The sequence below is a fragment of the Choloepus didactylus genome, chromosome 23, assembly GCF_015220235.1.
Source record: "Choloepus didactylus isolate mChoDid1 chromosome 23, mChoDid1.pri, whole genome shotgun sequence".
NCBI lineage: Eukaryota > Metazoa > Chordata > Mammalia > Pilosa > Megalonychidae > Choloepus > Choloepus didactylus.
The window spans coordinates 1,786,804-1,803,474 of record NC_051329.1 but is presented as its reverse complement, the minus strand read 5'-3'; the positions used below and the strand labels follow the sequence as shown (position 1 = coordinate 1,803,474).

Genomic DNA, 16,671 nt, shown 5'->3' with positions numbered 1-16,671 from the left:
CTGGAAAGGAGTGGGGGTCTGGTCTGCAGCAGGGTTCCCTCCACCAGGTCTCCCCAGGCCCCTCTGGCTTGCCAAGGGGACACAGCCCTGGAGCCCCCTCTGCTGTGCAGGGCCCCTGCTGTGGGGGCAGCAGTTGGGAGATGGGCCAGGGGACCACAGAGATCCCTGCAGGGGCCGAGCCGGGCAGGTGCAGATGGGCTTGGGCATGAGGGGCTTGGCTGTTGGCTTAGCTCAGTGTCTGCCCACAGTCCGTGCCTGCCGTCAGCCCTGAGAGTATAGCTGAGCCCAGGACAGATGCCCCCACCCCCAGGGGCTCATGAGTGGTGGGGGGAGGGCTGGATGATAATCGAGCAGACAAAAGGTGTGGACAGATACTGTCGCATGTGGTCAGCGCCATCCTGAGGGCTGGCGGAGGTGGGTGGTCGCGGCTGGTGGTCAGGAACCCTGAGCAGCTGAGCGCTGCTGAGGGAGGCCGGGCAGCTGTGCAAAGGCCTCGGGGCTGGAGTGGGCTAGGGCAGCCCGGAAAGCAGGGAAGGGCCCCCGAGATTCGATCCAGGGGAGGGCAGGGCTGGGTCAGAGGCAGGAGCACGTTCACGGGAAGCAGGGCGCGGGGCAGGGCCGCAGTGGGGTCACAGTCCCCGGCCGGGCTCCATGGAGACCCTCAGCCCCCTGCCTGGGTCCCCAGCTCCGTCAGCACCATCAGGAACCAGCGCTACCACATCCACGCCAACCTGTCCTTCACCGTGCTCGTGGGCCAGGTCCTGCTGCTCGTCAGCTTCCACTTCAAGCCGGGCACGGTGAGTAGGCACTGTCCGTCTGTCCCGCCTCCCGCAGGCGTCGCTGCAGTGGCATCTTCCCCACCAGTTTCCATGAGTCGCGCACAGCACATGGCTGGTTTTGGAATTTTACTGAGGTGAAATTCATGGAATGTAAAGTAACCATTTTAAAGTGAGCAGTTCTGTGGGGCTTATTCCACCCACCACCTCCATGCGGTTCTGAAAGGAGGCCCCGCGGCAGCGCGCAGTGCCGGTGTTTGAACGGTCTGCTGACGGGAGCGCTCTCCCGCTCTCTCCCGCTCTCTCCCGTGCGCAGGGCGCTGCTTTCCTCTGTAGAATTGCAGTCAGGCGGTCGGCCCTGCACTGCCGGGGGCTGCAGCAGAGCCCAGGGCCCGAGCTGCCCAGGGATCCTGCCCCGGTCCCTCCTGACACCCTCGCCGTGAGGCACCCTTACAGACTGCGTCAGGCTGAACGCTGGCCGACCCTTCGTGGCTCAGCCGGGCTCCGCGGCCCCCAAGCCCAGCAATGGGACTCGACCCTGTGCCTTTCTGGGGGCTTGGTGAGCTGGGCACATGGGGATGACCCCTGCAGCCCCCCAGCCCCTGCCAGGGGCCACCAGAGGGCCCCGCTGTCCTGCCAGCCACAGCCTGTGCCCTCGGGGGCTGAAAGCGCCCTGCAGTGCAGCAGACCTGGGTGTGGGGACAGGATCGATCACCCCACGAGATGGGACGCATCCAGATGGAGCAGCTGCACACTGGAACTTGCACTGAGAGCCCCTGCTCTCCTGCCAGCTGGGAGTTTCAGTGGTGCCGATGGCGCCGAGGGTGAGGTGGGGGGCTGAGGCTCAGGGCCCCACGTGCCACCCACTGAATGCAGGGCTGCTATTGTAACTGCCCCCCCCCATACACTTTGGGCCAGGGGTCCAACTTGCAGAGGTGCTTTGCACATGCCCAGGGGTGGCAGACTCAGAACCCTGCACCCCCCAGCAAGGACAGGGCCCGCGAGGTCGAGGGGCTGTGCAGCCAGAGTCCCCTTGCTCCCCTCTGCATGGGGCTGTCCTCTGGGGCCCTAGGAGGCCTTAAAACCCATGAAACAGGGAACAGCCAAGGCTGAAGCGGCCCGGCTTGGGCGTGACATGGGTCTGGAGACCCAGTTGACAGGAAGGAGAAGCCAAGGCTGGCACGGTGCATGCCATGGCAGGAGGCAGAGGGTGACCCCAGGAAGGGCCTGGGACGGCCAGCACAACCTGAGAGACGTCTGGGCTGCCGCTGAGCTCGGCCAAGCGTAATCCTAGCCAACCCGCCCGGCACTCTTGGGGCCGGCACCCCTCAGCCCTTCAGACCCCACTGCACACTCCATCCTCGGAACGCCGGGTGCATGCAGCGCCACCGCTCCCAACACCATTTCATGAGCAGAGCAGCTGGGGTGAGTGTGGGTGGTGCTCTGCCCAGCCCCCCAGGCCCCGTGTTCCCAGGGGCAGCCGGATTTGAACCCAGACAGCTTTAAGCGCCACATGTGGCTGCCACGGCCACGGCCACTGCAGGAGACTGAGCCGGGCTTGGGGAGGGCCATGCCAGGGCACGGGCACCTGGACAGCAGCACCCCAGGATCTGGGCTCCAGGCTCTTCCATCGTGGGGCCCCAGGAGCAAGGGACCAGCTCGAGCCACACTCTCCCCCACCGGCCAGGGGAAAGGGTGCTGCAATGGATAGGAGCCCTGGACATCAGGGAGTCGTTACCAAGAGAAGGAGCTGTGGAGGGAGGTGCAGGCAGAGCTGGGGTCTGGTGTAGGGCCAGCCGGGCTGGGTGTGGTCAGCGCAGAAGGCTTCCGGAAAGCCTGGATGCTTTGGGAGGGTGGACATGGGTCATCAGCAGGTCATCAGCAGGAAGATGCTGACCAAGACCCCTTTCAGTAAGGGGCTCCCAGGGTTAATTCCAGACGGAGGGGGATAAAGACGACCCCCGAGTGCACCCCATCTCCTCGCTCACGGGGTCACACGTCCGGGGAGCCCAGCAGGTGGCCTGTTTCCCTCCCGAGAGCATCTCAGAACGCCCTGGGCAGGGGCCGTGCCCAGCAGGAGGGGTTGGGCGGCCTGGGGTCCTGGGACTCCCAGGCCTCGGGAGGTGTGCGGGGGCATCGTGGCTTCTCGGGGAACAGCAGGGTGAGTGACAAGGACGGGGCCTATGGGGTCCGCGGGGAAGCCCAGTGCCTCTCCCGGCTCCTCCCGTCCCTGTGGCATCTTCCAATGGCCTGCCCAGGGCTGCTGCCCGAGAGGGGCCTCTCCTGGCCCAGGGCCTCTCCTGCAGGGTGCCGTGGCTGAGGGGTGGCCTGGGGAGCTCCTGGCACTCTTGGGGGGCACTGCCAGCCTTGGTCTTCCAGTGACACTTCTCCAGCCCTGGTGTGAGGTGTTGGGACCTTTTCAAAAATGCAGGTGGTGACGCAGGACACTGTGTGTCAGGTGCCCGGTGGCGCCCAGGCTGCTTGTCCAGCACAGGCCGTGCGCGTCCAGGCATCACGGGAGGGGACACTTGTCCACGGCAGCCCCGGGAGGCTCTGCCGGCCCCACTGGGTGCAGCTCTGTGGGGGGTGGGGGTCAGCTCATCAGAGCCTCTGGGGTGGGGGGAGGCTGCTCCCCAAGGAACAGGGTCAGCTGGTCCAGGGAGGAGCTGAGCCCCCAGGGACCGTAGATGGTCCCACACTTGATCTCTGAACAAAGCCGAGTATGATGACGGGCACGTCACCTCAGCAGCTTGTGCGCTTGGAAACTGCAGGGACAGAACTTGGCACAGCCGCTGGGTTCGTGGACACCCCAGGTTTGCTGTTTGGCTTGTTCTCCCCTAGGCACCCCGTTCTCTGGGCCTTTCTTCTGGAGTGTGGGGTGTGGTACTGGGCCCTGTCCACAGAGGGCCCCAGAAGGCCACAGGCCTCCTCAGCTCCGGGGACTGACCAGCACACCCTTCAGAGTGGACGGCTCACAGTTCCAGGGTCAAGCCGTGTCGACAGGCCTGCTTCCCCTTGGTCTCTCGTCTCGGCTTCCACAGCCAGGGCTCTGCGCACGGTGCTGACTCCCGGTGCTGGGGGCCCCCCGAGCTCCTGGCTCCCCTGCACACACCCGTCCTGGGGGGTCAGGAGACCTGGACCCAGCCCGGGGCTGATTGCTGCACCTGATTCCCTGCACCTGGGGCTGCAGTTAGTTCTGAGTCGTCCCCTCCACCCAGGTCACGTGGACTGAGGGGACAGCGATTCCTGGGAAGAGAAGGCACCAGAAATGGGTGCCGGGAGACCGCGGGCACGGCCTCCGCTGCCCGGCCAGCGCTGACCACTGCCTGTGCTCTGCCCCCAGGTCCCATGCCGGGTGCTGGCTGTGCTGCTGCACTACTTCTTCCTGAGCGCCTTCGCCTGGATGCTGGTGGAGGGGCTGCACCTCTACAGCATGGTGGTCCAGGTCTTCGGGTCCGAGGACACCAAGCACCGCTACTACTATGGCATCGGATGGGGTAGGCCGGGTGCGGGGGACCCAGGGGCACGACAGCAGGAGGCAGGCCAGGGCCAGAGCCGGCCCCGCAGGAGCTGTTCAGGCAGGCTGCCATATGCAGCAGCGCTGCTTTCAGTCCTGGTCCCTTAAGTCTGCGCCTGGTCCACTTTGCTGATGCTGCCAGGATGCAAAACACCAGAAATGGATTGGCTTTTATAAAGGGGGTTTATTTGGTTGCAAAGTTACAGTCTTAAGGCCATAAAGTGTCCAAGGTAAGGCATCAACAATCAGGTACCTTCACTGGAGGATGGCCATTGGCATCCGGAAAACCTCTGTTAGCTGGGAAGGCACATGGCTTGTATCTGCTCTGGACTTCTGGTTTCAATATGGCTTTCTCCAAAATGTTAGTGTCAGCTTCCAATAGCCATCTTCAGGATATGTCTCTCAGCTTCAGCTTCTCTTAGACCATTTTGTCCTCTCTTAGCTCTAGCTGCTCTGCGTCTGGACCTGTGTGGCTCTTTTTAAAGTACTCCAGTGATCCACTGGACTTTTTTGAGAAAGATCCTGAATGGGTGGGGTAACATCTCCATGGAAACACTGAACCAATAGGTTCCAACCTAATCAACACTGATACTTCTGCCCCAACAAGATTGCACCAAAGAACTTGGCTTTTTTGGGGGACATAATATATACAAACCAGCAGAGCGCCCCTCACAGGCCACTTCTGCCTCCTGCGCCCTTTCCTGTGTCAGCGTCACACCGTCTGGAGCCTTTGGATGCCTCGTCTGTCATTGTCGAGAGCTCGGCGTTTCTGATGTCATGTCATAGCAGCTGAGCTCTCGATGCCACCGCTCCCTGTTTGCCAGTGACCTGGTGTGCTGCTCTTGCAGCATGACGCTTCCGCTGTCATCTCTCAGAGGGCCCAGCCGGGGGCAGGCACCCTCCCTCGGGACGGCAGTAGGGCTCCGTGACTGTCTCTTCACCCTGTCCCTCAGTGATGCTGTCTTCCCTGGTGGGTGTCACACCCAGATATCTGGCCCTGGCAGCTCTGCTTTTGACGGTGCCCGGAGTGTCCGTGCTCAGTGGTCTAGTGGGATCCAACTCGGGCCCCACACGGGGGCCTCTCAAGGCCAGGCTGGGTGTACTCTGGCCCCAGGACGGCTCCCCTCAGCGTCTCCTCCCGGTTCTCGCTGGTGAACGTGCTGGCCTGTGGGGTGGCCTGTGGCCCCCACGGAGCCACCAGACCCTCATGCAGCTGCATTGCTCTCAGAGCACCCTGAGGGTGGAGCTCCCCTGTACCCGGCTCCAATTGAAGTTAGTTCCCTTGGGGAGAGCTGCGGAGCTCTCTGTTCTGATGTCCTGCCTCTCTCGCAGGCAAAAGCTCAGAGCCACGGCTCCAGGGGGCCTGGACACCCCAGCTTTACGAGCAGGGTGCTGGGTGGGAGAAGCAGCCTGCGATCTTCTTGGCTTGCATCTGCCGCTTGGAATCTCTGCCTGATAAGCGAGCTGGGGTGAGGTCATCGGGGCCCCTGGGTTCTAGGTCTGTTAAATCTGGAGTAGCCCCTACCTACTACCTGTTTCAGCTGGATGGAGGAGAGGAGCCCCAGCCTCTCAGCTTTGACCTGGAACAGATCCTCTGCACCCCAGAGCTGGAGTGGGTGGAAACACTGGCTCATCCTGGGGAGCTGCTGTAGCCCCTGAGTGGGTGTGGGGGAGTCACCCCCACGTTGCGGCTCCACTGCCCGGAATGGAGCGTCCCTCCCGCTTGCAGGGAGCGCAAGTGCTACAGACCCTCGCTGTTCTCAGCGAGATACAGTAGATTTTCTTGAATAAATGTTTCGTAATTTGCTGCGTGCTCCTAGGAAAACTTAGAAACTTTAAGTGGTTGATTTTCACTGTTGTAATAGCCCTCGTCGGTTCCGGTGGCTTCTCTGGGCTGTGACCCCTGGGGCACCTCCCGCTGCTCTCTGGGTCGCGGGTGTCGTGTTGGTCCTGCTGATCCAGGGGCCCTGTTTCCCGGAGCCTGGGCCGTGGGCCCTGCGCCCCGTGCGGGTTTGCTCTTGGCGTCGGGGACCTGCAACTTGTTTCTGGCCTTCTCCAAACACGTTTATTTCCTGTGGTCCTCACTCTGCAGGAAGCAGACGCGTGTGCTTGTTTAGTGCCTTGAGCTGGCACATGTGAAGTGTCTCAGGATGATGCGTCCCCCACACTTCCCAGGCAAGAACTCACTGGAGGCCGGAGCAGGGGGACGTGGGTGGCCGCCAGGAGACCACGGGGTCACCGCTGGCATCGTGTGCCTGGCCCTGGAAGGGCTGCCGCTCCTGCTGTGTTTCTCCAGCCCCGGCCTCTGCACATGCTGGGTCCTGAGCTGCAATGTCCTCCTCTCCATTCACACTGGACCCGTTCCGTCAGCCCTCCCCAGCTCCCCAGAGAGAGGAGCAGCTCCCAAGTCCCAGCCAAGTCAGGTGCATCGAACGCGAGGTGGGATTGGGCTGAGCCACAAGGGGAGCTGCACCTGAGTGGAGACCCCAGTTCTCCATGTCACCTGTACAAGGGGTGTCAAACCCCAGCCTGATCCAGTCGGGAAGCACGTTTTATTTGAATGGAAAAAAAATTGAGTTATTTGCCAATATTTAGAAATTGAGATGGTTTACATAAAATCTAGAAGTTCCTCTGAAAAGTCTGGAGATCTGGGAACACTGAGTTTATCTCCAAGTTCGCAACACTGGCTGGAACTGCATAATATTTCTGACTCCTGGATCTGTGATGCCTGTTGGAATTTGAGTTGTCAGCTGTGATCTCAGCTCCTGCAGCGTCCATCCATCTTCTGTCGGCTTTCCCCTAATTAATTTCATTACGGGCACACGCACTGCATCCTCCGCTCAGAGTGGGTGAGAACTGGCTCCGGCCCACGTCACGCCAGGCTGCCGGCAGCTGCGCCCTCAGCTGTAAATTACAGAAGGCGCCGAGGCCACCCCAGGGCACGGGGGCCCCAGGGGAGAGAGGTGTCCTCCTGAGCTGTCCACCTGCAGACACTGTCATGTTGGGGGCCTGAGGCCGGGAGGGAGCAGTCGGGGTCAAACCACCCACTTTCGTTGCAGTTTTTTGGGGGCCAGGCCCTAGGTGGGAGTCGTGAGGTGTGTGGAAGTGAGTGAAATATAATGACGTCCTCAAGAGTGGAGGGTAAGTGGTGAACACTTGAGAGTTTACAGTCAGTCCAGGATCAGATCACAAACTCGGAAGTGGGAGAGGGCCGCTGGCCTTGCTTCTCTGTGGTGCAATACGCCGATGCTTCTGGGTCCACGTTGCTCTGAAGTTGCATTCCTGTCCCGGGAGATGGCACCTGCCAGCGTGGGCCACTGCTGGGGTCGAATCCCGCCCCCCACAAAGGCTCGGTCCCTGCCGGCCCTGTGGGAAGAGGACTTTGAGGGTGTTCCTGGTGAGGGTCCCAAACTGCCGGGGGCGGCCCTTCCTCCGGGGCGGCTGAAGCTGTGGAGCAGAGGGAACGGACACGGAAGAGGAAGAAGGTGCCACCCCGTGCATTGCCATGTGAAGGAGCCCCGAAGAGGCCAGAGGACGCCACCGGGGGGGGAGCTGATGAGCGCCTGTGGTGCGGCGTCTGTTTCGGCAGCCGGGACACCCCACAGCCGGCTGGTGCCACGACGGCAGCCTCCACACTCGTGGGCGCCGCACAGCAGGCGCTCGGGGCTTGCTTGGCGACGTGGCCAGTGCGTGTGGCTCGGTGTTAGCGGGGGGCCGCACTCACGGCAGCCCCAGGAACCCGGGAGGGGGGAGAAGTCGGCCCGAGCCCTGCTGGCGGCCGTGCCGAGGAGCAGGCCCTGGGGGGCCTTGTGCTAGGAACCAGATGTCCCCGGTGCCTCCAGCTCGTTGGCAGAATGGGCCTCGGGCCTCCACCTCCCGAGGCGGGCAGGGGGCAGGCGGGGGTCCCCCGAAGGTGGAGCAGGGCCGCAGCTGCCCTCCGCTCCCCCTCGCCGAGTGTTCTTGGTTCCATGGGGGCCGGGGGCAGCGTCTGCCGGAGCCCGGGGCCACACAGGGAGAGGCCGTGTCTGTGGAGGGGACACGGGCGCCCAGACAGCGCAGGCGGGACCGCAGGGCCTGAGGGAAGGGGGCGCCCGGACCCCACCTCCCGGCCCCGAGGCTGCCTGGTGTCCTGCGAGGGGACGGCCGGCTGCCCCCGTTCCCCGGGCTTCCTGTAGCGCACTGAGGTTACTGCAGCCTTTAGTGCACGGGGAGTCGGAGTCAGCACGGCTCTCCAGGGAGCGTCATTTCCTGGTGGTTCATTGAAAACGGATACTGGGAAGGACCGGTGTGCGGCCCTCGCTGCCCCCAGAGGCCACCGCAGAGCCTGCCTGGAGGGCCCAGGAACAACGCCCTCCCCTCCCCCTCCTTTCCCCCCTCTCCCTCCCCTCCCCCTCCCCCTCCCCCCTCCCCCCTCCCCTCCTCCCCCTCCTCCTCCTCGCCCCTCCCCCTCCTCTCCCCCCTCCTCCCTCCCCCCTCCTCCCCCTCCTCCTCCCCCTCCTCACCCTCCTCCCCCTCCTCTCCCCCTCCCCCTCCTCTCCCCCTCCTCCTCCCCCTCCTCCCCCTCCCCCTCCTCTCCCCCCTCCTCCTCTCTCTCCTCCTCTCCTCCCTCCTCTTCCCCCCTCCTCTTCCCTCCCTCTTCCTCCCCTGTCCTCCTTTCTCTCTCCCCTCCTCTCCCCCCTCCTCCTCCTCCCCTCCCCCTCCTCTCCCCCCTCCCCCTCTCTCTCCCCCTCCCCCTCCTCTCCCCCCTCCCCCCCTCTCCCCCTCCCCCTCCTCTCCCCCCTTCTCTCCCCATCCTCCTCCCCCTCCTCCTCCCCTCCCCCTCCTCCTCCTCTCCCCTTCCTCCTCCCTTCTCTTCCCCCCTCCTCTTCCCTCCCCTTCTCCCTGCCCTTCTCCCTATCCTTCTCCCCGTCCTCCCCCCGCCCGTCCCTCTCCCTCTCCTCCTGTCCCCCCCCCTGCTCTGGAGCAGAACCTCCCTTGGGGTGCCCGTCCTCAGCCCGGCCAGAACCCCACCACAGACAGAAGACCAGCCAGAGCCCTTGGTGCATCTCTCCTCTCTAATCCACCCCAGGCCCCTAGTCTAGGAATAGGAGAAACAATTCCCTGTCCGGAGCTGTGTCTCCTGAGCAGTCTCCTTGGAGGAGCAGCCCAGGGGGCAGCAGGCGCTCATCTTTGCGCCTCTTCACCCACCCCAGCCTGCCCGGGGAGGGAGCGGCCGGGGCTGCTTTGCTCAGGGGCCTGTGCCAGGCGCGGACTCCGAGAGCCACGGCTCCTTCTGAGCGGGTAGAGGAGAGTTGTTTCAGAGGGAACCAGGTCCTGGCAGTCTGCCCCAAACCCACCTGTAGTGGACTCGGGCGCCGCTTCCGGCTGCCTTCCCCGGAGCTCTGGAGGCCCCTTGGGGTATAAGGCCATGAGCTTTAACAGAGAAATTGGAAACCAGTTCCCCTTCAGCAGGGCCAGAGGTTCCAGAAGCATTTTGACCACATGACCCTGTCTGGGCAGCACTGAACCCCGAGACAGTCGACCACCCCGATTGTCCAAGGCCGGGGGCCCCTCTGCAGGCTCAGCCAGCTCCCCACCGTCACCACCCTCTGCAACGGAGCTAAGCCATTTGCCATTTAAAGAACATGCTTCAGTGTCAGGACAGCGCTCCAGGAGGCTTCTTTTCAAAGTGTTTAATTAAAGCAAATAGTCAGACGACATTTGGGGAAACCGAGGCACGGAGTGGGTGATGGGGCCCCAGGAACTGGCAGCAGGGCCATTCCCGCAAACAAAATAGGATGTGGCTTTGCAAAATACTGAGCACATTTAACTCTTCACACTTAGTTTCGAGTGACGGTGACCCACCTCGGGGGCTTCGGCACAAAAGGAATTTCCTGGCTCGCGTGGACGACACCAGCCAGGGAAGGTGCCGTGGTCGCTGGCTCGGGCGGGGCCGGGTCCCTGGGCTGCACGGGCCCCGTCAAGACCGTCCCTCGTCTTCGTCTCCTGGAGCTGATTTCCTCCTTGTTAGTGCCGAGGGCTCCCCGGTCACGGGGTCAGAAGCTGCCTCAGCCGACTCAGCAGAGAGAATATTTGAAAGCACATATCTGGTTAAGGATTTGATATCCAGAATATTAAAAGAGAGCCTGCAACTCAACAATCAAAAGCCAACAATGCAATTTAAAAATAGACGAAAGACTCAAATAGACATTTTTCCAAAGAGGAAGTAGAGATGGCTACAAAGTACATGAAAAGATACTCAGCTTCACTATCTGTTAGGGAAATGCAAATCCAAACCACAGTGAGACACCGTCTCACACCTGCCAGAATGGCTACTACCAAAAAAAAAAACCCAGAAAACTACAAGCGATGGAGAGGACGTGGAGAAATAGGGACATGTATTTACTGCTGGTGGCAACGTAAAATGGTGCAGCTGCTGTGGAGGATGGTTTGGTGGCTCCTTAGAAAGTTAAGTATAGAGTTGCCTTATGACCCAGCAGTGCCACTACTCAGTGTGTGCCCAGAAGATCTGAAAGCAGGGACTCGAATAGACAACTGCACACCAGTGTTCATAGCGGCATTATTCATCATTGCCAAAAGATGGAAGCAACTCATGTGTCCATCAACCGAAGAGTGGAAAAACAAAATGTGGTCTATACACACGAGGGAATACCGTGCAGCACTAAGAAGGAACGAGGTCCCAAAGCACAAGACAACAAGGATGAACCTTGAGGACAGTGTCCTGAGTGAAATAAGCAGACACAAAAGGACAGATGTTGTATGTTCTCACTGATATAAACTTAATTATAACATGTAAACTCATGGAACGTAGGTTACTGGAAGACAGAACGAGGTAGGGAATGGGGAGCTGATGCTTAGTTTGTGCAGAATTTTTAGTAAGGTGGATTGTAAATGTTTGGAAATGGATGGGGTGATGGCAGCTCGTATTCTGTGTGTGACTAACAGCGCTGAATTACGGGTGATTGTGGTGGAGAGGGGAAGTCTGCAGTCGTGTGTGTCCCTGGGGGAGAGCCAGAGGATGAAACGTGGGGCTGTGTAACAGTGAGCCCTGTGCTGGACAACGCCTGGTGAGTTGTACACACAGAAGAATGTTCTCCCACGAGCTAGAACAAATGCACGTCCCTCCGCCAGCCCTGCCTCCTCTCGCACCCCCCACCTCCCTCCCGGCGACCCTAGCTCAGGGCTTCTCTACGTGGAGAAGTCTCAGCTGTGATGTCCTGAGCATCACAGGATGTCAGCTGCGTCCCCGGCCTCTACCCACCAGATGCCAGCGGCATCCCCAGCAGTGTCACAGCCCGACGTGTTCCCAGGCATTGCCAGGTGTCCCCTGGTTGGGGGGGGGGGGTTCTGCCCGGGAACTACTGGGCCAGGGAGGCCAAGCCGAGCTGCCGTCCGTCTCCCTGCAGAGCCACACCTTGCCCAAGCCGTTGCTTTTGACGAAGACTCATGCACTTCCTTGTCCTGTATGTGTGAGTACCGTTAGGTCAGAGTCATTCAGGAGTCCATACAACACAGCGAGTCAAAGTTTAAGTATAAAGTTTATGATTTATTAGAGGAAGAAAGCAGGTGGGAGCCAGCAGAAAAGAAGAAAAAAGATAATGGCTCCAGCTCTATCTGAGAGCAGCATTTTTTAATGAAAAAGGAACCCACATTGGGAAGGGTGTCTGCTGTGGTGTTCTGTCCCTCGATCGGGTAAATGCTTGTCTAGTTTTGGGCTGATTGGTTGGTAGAGTTCTGAGACAGTATTCTTTTTAGGAAAGCAGCTGCGTTATCTGTCTAGGGAGAGCAGGCCTTTCTGGTTGTTCATCTTATGGGCATATCTGACCTTGCTTTACGCCTTTGAGGGGCCACTGTGGCTGGAACAGCCTTGAACAGCTTTGAACGGCCTCATTCTTTAGTCTATGGGGCACCTGTTTTCTGTGAGATAAGCTGCGGGGCCCCTGGGTCAGAAACTCCTTCCACATGTTAGTTTCTTCTTCTGGGATCTGGCAAGTACAGGTGTGTGCATGTGATTTCTTTGTTAGATGGTAAGTTCGTGGAGGGCAGGGGCTGTTCTGAGTCCCCAGCCCTTAGCACTTGGCTCTCTGTATATATCAGGTAGGAAATGGACACGTGAATTCATAATGAAAGGAAGCTGGCACAAGCTGACGTGACACTGCTCTGGTCTCCTGCAGGTTGTCCTCTTCTGATCTGCGTCATTTCAGTGGCATCTGCCATGGACAGTTACGGAGCAAGTGACAAGTAAGTGAAGGGTCTGCCTTCCGAGCACCTCGTGGGCCGGATGTCCATGGAAGACCTCGCCATGCAGCGCCCCGGGCGCCAACTGTCTGTCTTCCAGGCTCCTCCGTGGGGTGGGGTCTCCCGGGCCCCCAGTGAAGGCATGGTGCCAGGTGGAAGGAGGGGCACACGCAGCTTGCCCTGACCCTCCTCCAGCTTTGGAACTGGCTGCTGGCATGTCAGAGCGCCTCCAGGATGTGGAACTTTCCTCTTGGAGCCCAGTTCTGGTCACCCTCAGAGCCCAGTTTTGTGACCCTTTAAGCCCTTTTTTGGGGGTGATCAGTGATTGTCTAGTGCACATAACTGCCCATGAGTTACCACTGTGTGCCTGCATGAACGCGGGAAGGAGTGTGGTCTGCTGTGATCGGTGGGGTCTGAAGACCCCAGTCCCCAGGCAGGAGGGAGGGAATTCACCCAGCCCAGCATCCATGCGGCCGTCTGGGAACTGCAGCTCACTCAGGACCAGGGAGGGGTGGCACTGTGGGACCAGGTTGTTTCCAAGTTCCAGAGAGATCCTTGTCTTTCCTCGTGAAAAAGAGGCTTTGCCTCCAATGTCTCGAGGAAGTTCCTCCCTGTCCTCCCCCAGCTGCGATGGCACTGAGTGAAAACCTGGTGGGGAAACATCACCGGGAGCGTTTAAGTGCTGAGAAGAGAGAGGAGGTGGAGTGTGTGTGAGCTTCAGGAGGAGATAAATGTCGGCTGAACTGCTAAACTGGGAGGGTCTAGCCTTTCCTTCTCAAGGGCAGCAAGGGTCCACCGACCGAGCTCTCACTGGGAACCAGCCGTTCCCAGCCCGTCCCTCCCCATCCCGGGTGGCTGTGGAGGTCGGGGCACCGGCTGGGGGAGCACGTTCCCCCCAGAGCTTCCCCGTGGCATTGGTTCCGTTCTACCTGTTGCGGAGCTGGAGGGTGCCCAGGCTGCCTGCCTCCGCCTGGGATGGAGCCCAAGAGCGGGGCGGCCCCATGAGGTTGCGGAAGAGGATGGGGACGGAGAGCCTCACTGCCTAAGGTCCTGCAGGAGCACTGGGGGCACACCGTTTCCCGTGGCGAAATCAGGGGCCCCACAGGGCCTTGGCCACAGCACCCTTCACAGTTGCTCGGCGTCTGCCTCTAAAGCGGTGCACCCCCAGACCCGAGGCGCCTTCTCTCTGATCTTGGGTGTCCCCTTAGGAAGGAGCACAGCCCGGGGGACTGTCCGGGCCCCAGAGCCTCGGGGGCAGGGGCGGAAGGCCTCGGTTTACTCATCTCCAGGGTGGGAGGAGTCATGGTGCTGCCTCAGGGGCTGAGATGTGATGCGGGTGAGGTGCTTTCAGGGGACGGTCACTGAGGGAAGGAGGGCAGGCCCCACAGAGATGCCCACGCCCAGAGCCAGTGAGGATGAGTGCCCCGAGCTGCCTGGACCCTGTCCCTGTGTCCAGACCCTGTCCCTGTGCCCAGATCACCTTCCTGTGCCCAGACGCTGTCCCTGTGCCCAGGACCCCTGAGCTGCCCGGACCCCTCCCTGTGTCCAGAGCCCAGAGCTGGAGGCCTTAGGGAACCCGGGCCCCTGGCAGCTCTGGGAAGAAATGAGCTTGTAAAGGAGCCAGTTTCCTGCCTGAGTTCTGGAGTCACATCTTTGGGACTGGGGCATTTCATGCCCTTAAACTGGACCCCGCATCCAGGGGATGCTTCTCCAGGAAACCAGAGCCCTGGCCGGGGCCTGCTGGTGGCTCCTCCGCTGTGTGGCCCTCCTGGGCGGTCGCTCTCAGCCCCCAACTAGTGGGAACAGCTGGTGGGTGCTGGGCCGTCTGACTGGCCATCGACACTCCTGCCCCTTCAAGAGGTGCCTGGGGAGAGCCAGCTGTGGCGAGGGGTCTTTTGATTTTTTATAATAACAATCTGCTGTGGATTCTGGCTGGTCTCGGCAGAGGCTGTGATGTCTCCTGCTGATCCAGGGGCCTGGAAGCCTCCATTGCCTCGAGCCAGTCCCTTACCCTGGCGGCACCTCTCAAGGATGGGAGCAGAGCCTGCCCTGTCCAGGGTGCTGTTTGCTGGAATGCCAGGGGTCGTGGCTGTGCCCTGGCCGCCTCCCGGAACCAAGTGGCCCCAGCTCCCGGGCGGTGGAATAACTGCTCTGCTTCCCTCTGCAGCTGCTGGCTGTCCCTGGGCAGCGGCGCCATCTGGGCCTTCGTCGCCCCCGCCCTGCTGGTGATTGTGGTACGGTTCCGGTCCCCACGGGGAGTGGGGAGGAGAGGACCTGGGGGGCACAAGGAAGTGGGGGAGAGGACCTGGGGGGCTTGGGGGAGGAGGGAGGACCCGGGGGCTTGGGGTGGGGGGTGAGCTGCGAGGACATGTTCTCAGCCAGGGTGGCATCCTCGTCACCACTCCCTCTGGACTGTGACTCAGCGCTTCGTTCCCCGGAATAATCTTGGCGTGATTCCGCATTTCTCCAGGTTTAAAGTGAATTGGCCGAGGCCCTCGAGGGCTCCTGCCTCTGGCTGGGGGTCAGGTTCAGTTTCTGGGTTTGGCTTGTGACATCTGAGTGTTGCCCCCACTTCCCCGTCTCACCCTGCCCTCCTAGTGGGCCCTTCCTTGCGGTTGTGTCCTGGTGGCCGTGGCCCGGGTGGCCTTGCAGTCAGCAGAGCCCGGGAGGGGCGGGCCCGCTGAGGCCCCCCACAGAACCTGCCGCCACAGAGACCACGTGTGGGGACACCGCACTGTATTCCCGGGGTTGCCGATTCTGGAGCCAGCATTTGGGGGGAAGCTCCACAGCTATGCACACCTGGAGCCTTTATTTGGGGGCACCCTTGGGTGTGGCTGCCTCTGCCGTGTGGGAGGGCAGCCCTGTTGGAGCCCCAGGAGACGAGAGAAGCCAGGGGCCTCAGGTTCCACATCTGAGGAGCGGGCAACTGTGTCCCCGGAGGGGCCGAGAAGGGGCTCCAGGAGCAGCCTCTGCATCAGGCCAGTGTTCCCCAGGCCGCTGGGTGGGAGAACAGGGCTGGGCTCCAGGAAGAGCAAGTCTGATCATGAATGGAATGACACGTTTCAAAAGTAGCTTCAGATGAGATGAGCAATTTTTGAAGGTCGAGTCTGGTGTCCAGCTAAACCAGCAGACAAGGCGAGCGCGTCGCGTGGCCTGACAGCCTGTGACCAGGGAGGGAGCGGGGCTGCGACGTCCCCGGCAGCCACTCCTCAGCGTCTGTCTGCAGCTCTGACGGGCACACACCCCGATGCTCCAGCACCTTCCCCGATTTACGGTGGCGGATGTGGCGGCCGCGTGTCACTCCCAGATGTAGCCCCGCATCGGCCAAGCGTAATGTGGTGCCCGTTCCAGGGCCGCCGCAGCATCTGTGTGCAGACATCCATGTGTCTGGTGACTCGGAACGTACACCAGGGCAGCGGCAAGTCCTCTCCGTAAAGCTGAGGACAGCCAGCTGCCGAACGCACGCCGGTGTTGTCGGGGGGCCCCCAGCCCACGTGAGACACCAGGGGAGACCCTGAGCTCCTTTCCTCCTGGCCCCAGGGACACTGCTGAGATTTTCACAGGAAACTGGTTCTACTTCATTTCTCTTTTAATGTTTTTTCTTAATTTGATTGACTATTTATACAATAAGTGGTGAAGGAGACGGACAATAGAGCAGGCCAGCGGTCACACAGCCAACACGAGCAGTTGACAGATGCTGCCACAGGGTCAGTGTGTGTAGAGCATCATTTTCTATTAATGTCTTGGCTTTTCTGTTGGAAACGTAAGGGCAGACTGACAGCATGAGCCCAGTTACGGGTATCTATTTGGTTTATACTTCCTTGTGAAATAAAAATTTTTTAATGGAACGTATATGAATAGCTCATGCAATACTAGTTTTCTGTTGAAGTTTAAGAAATTAGGTTGGCATCAGATTTAGGTAAACGTTAGCAGTGATATCACTGGGCATTGTCTAATCAATCAGTCGTGACTATAAGACAATACTGGGTGATTATTTTCCAGTATGACTGTAGGTATAATCTAAAAGGCCACATATACAAAGTTTGTAATTTAAAAAAACAAAACAAAACACTCAACTTTCAAGAGAACCACCTTCATCCCTGCCATTACCTCTGACGAACAAGATCTATGGGTCATTTC

The 16,671-nt window shown here is 60.4% G+C and overlaps 1 protein-coding gene across 1 annotated transcript in view; it reads left to right on the top strand.

Moving 5' to 3' along the window:
* ADGRD1 (adhesion G protein-coupled receptor D1) overlaps window positions 1–16,671 on the top strand; it is a 168,973-nt gene that overhangs the window by 141,273 nt on the left and 11,029 nt on the right. The window contains exons 20-23 of the mRNA XM_037817221.1: window positions 686–797; window positions 4,120–4,273; window positions 12,468–12,534; window positions 14,699–14,765. Of these exons, the coding sequence (XP_037673149.1) occupies window positions 686–797; window positions 4,120–4,273; window positions 12,468–12,534; window positions 14,699–14,765 (400 nt within the window). The remainder of the gene's footprint in view (window positions 1–685; window positions 798–4,119; window positions 4,274–12,467; window positions 12,535–14,698; window positions 14,766–16,671) is intronic.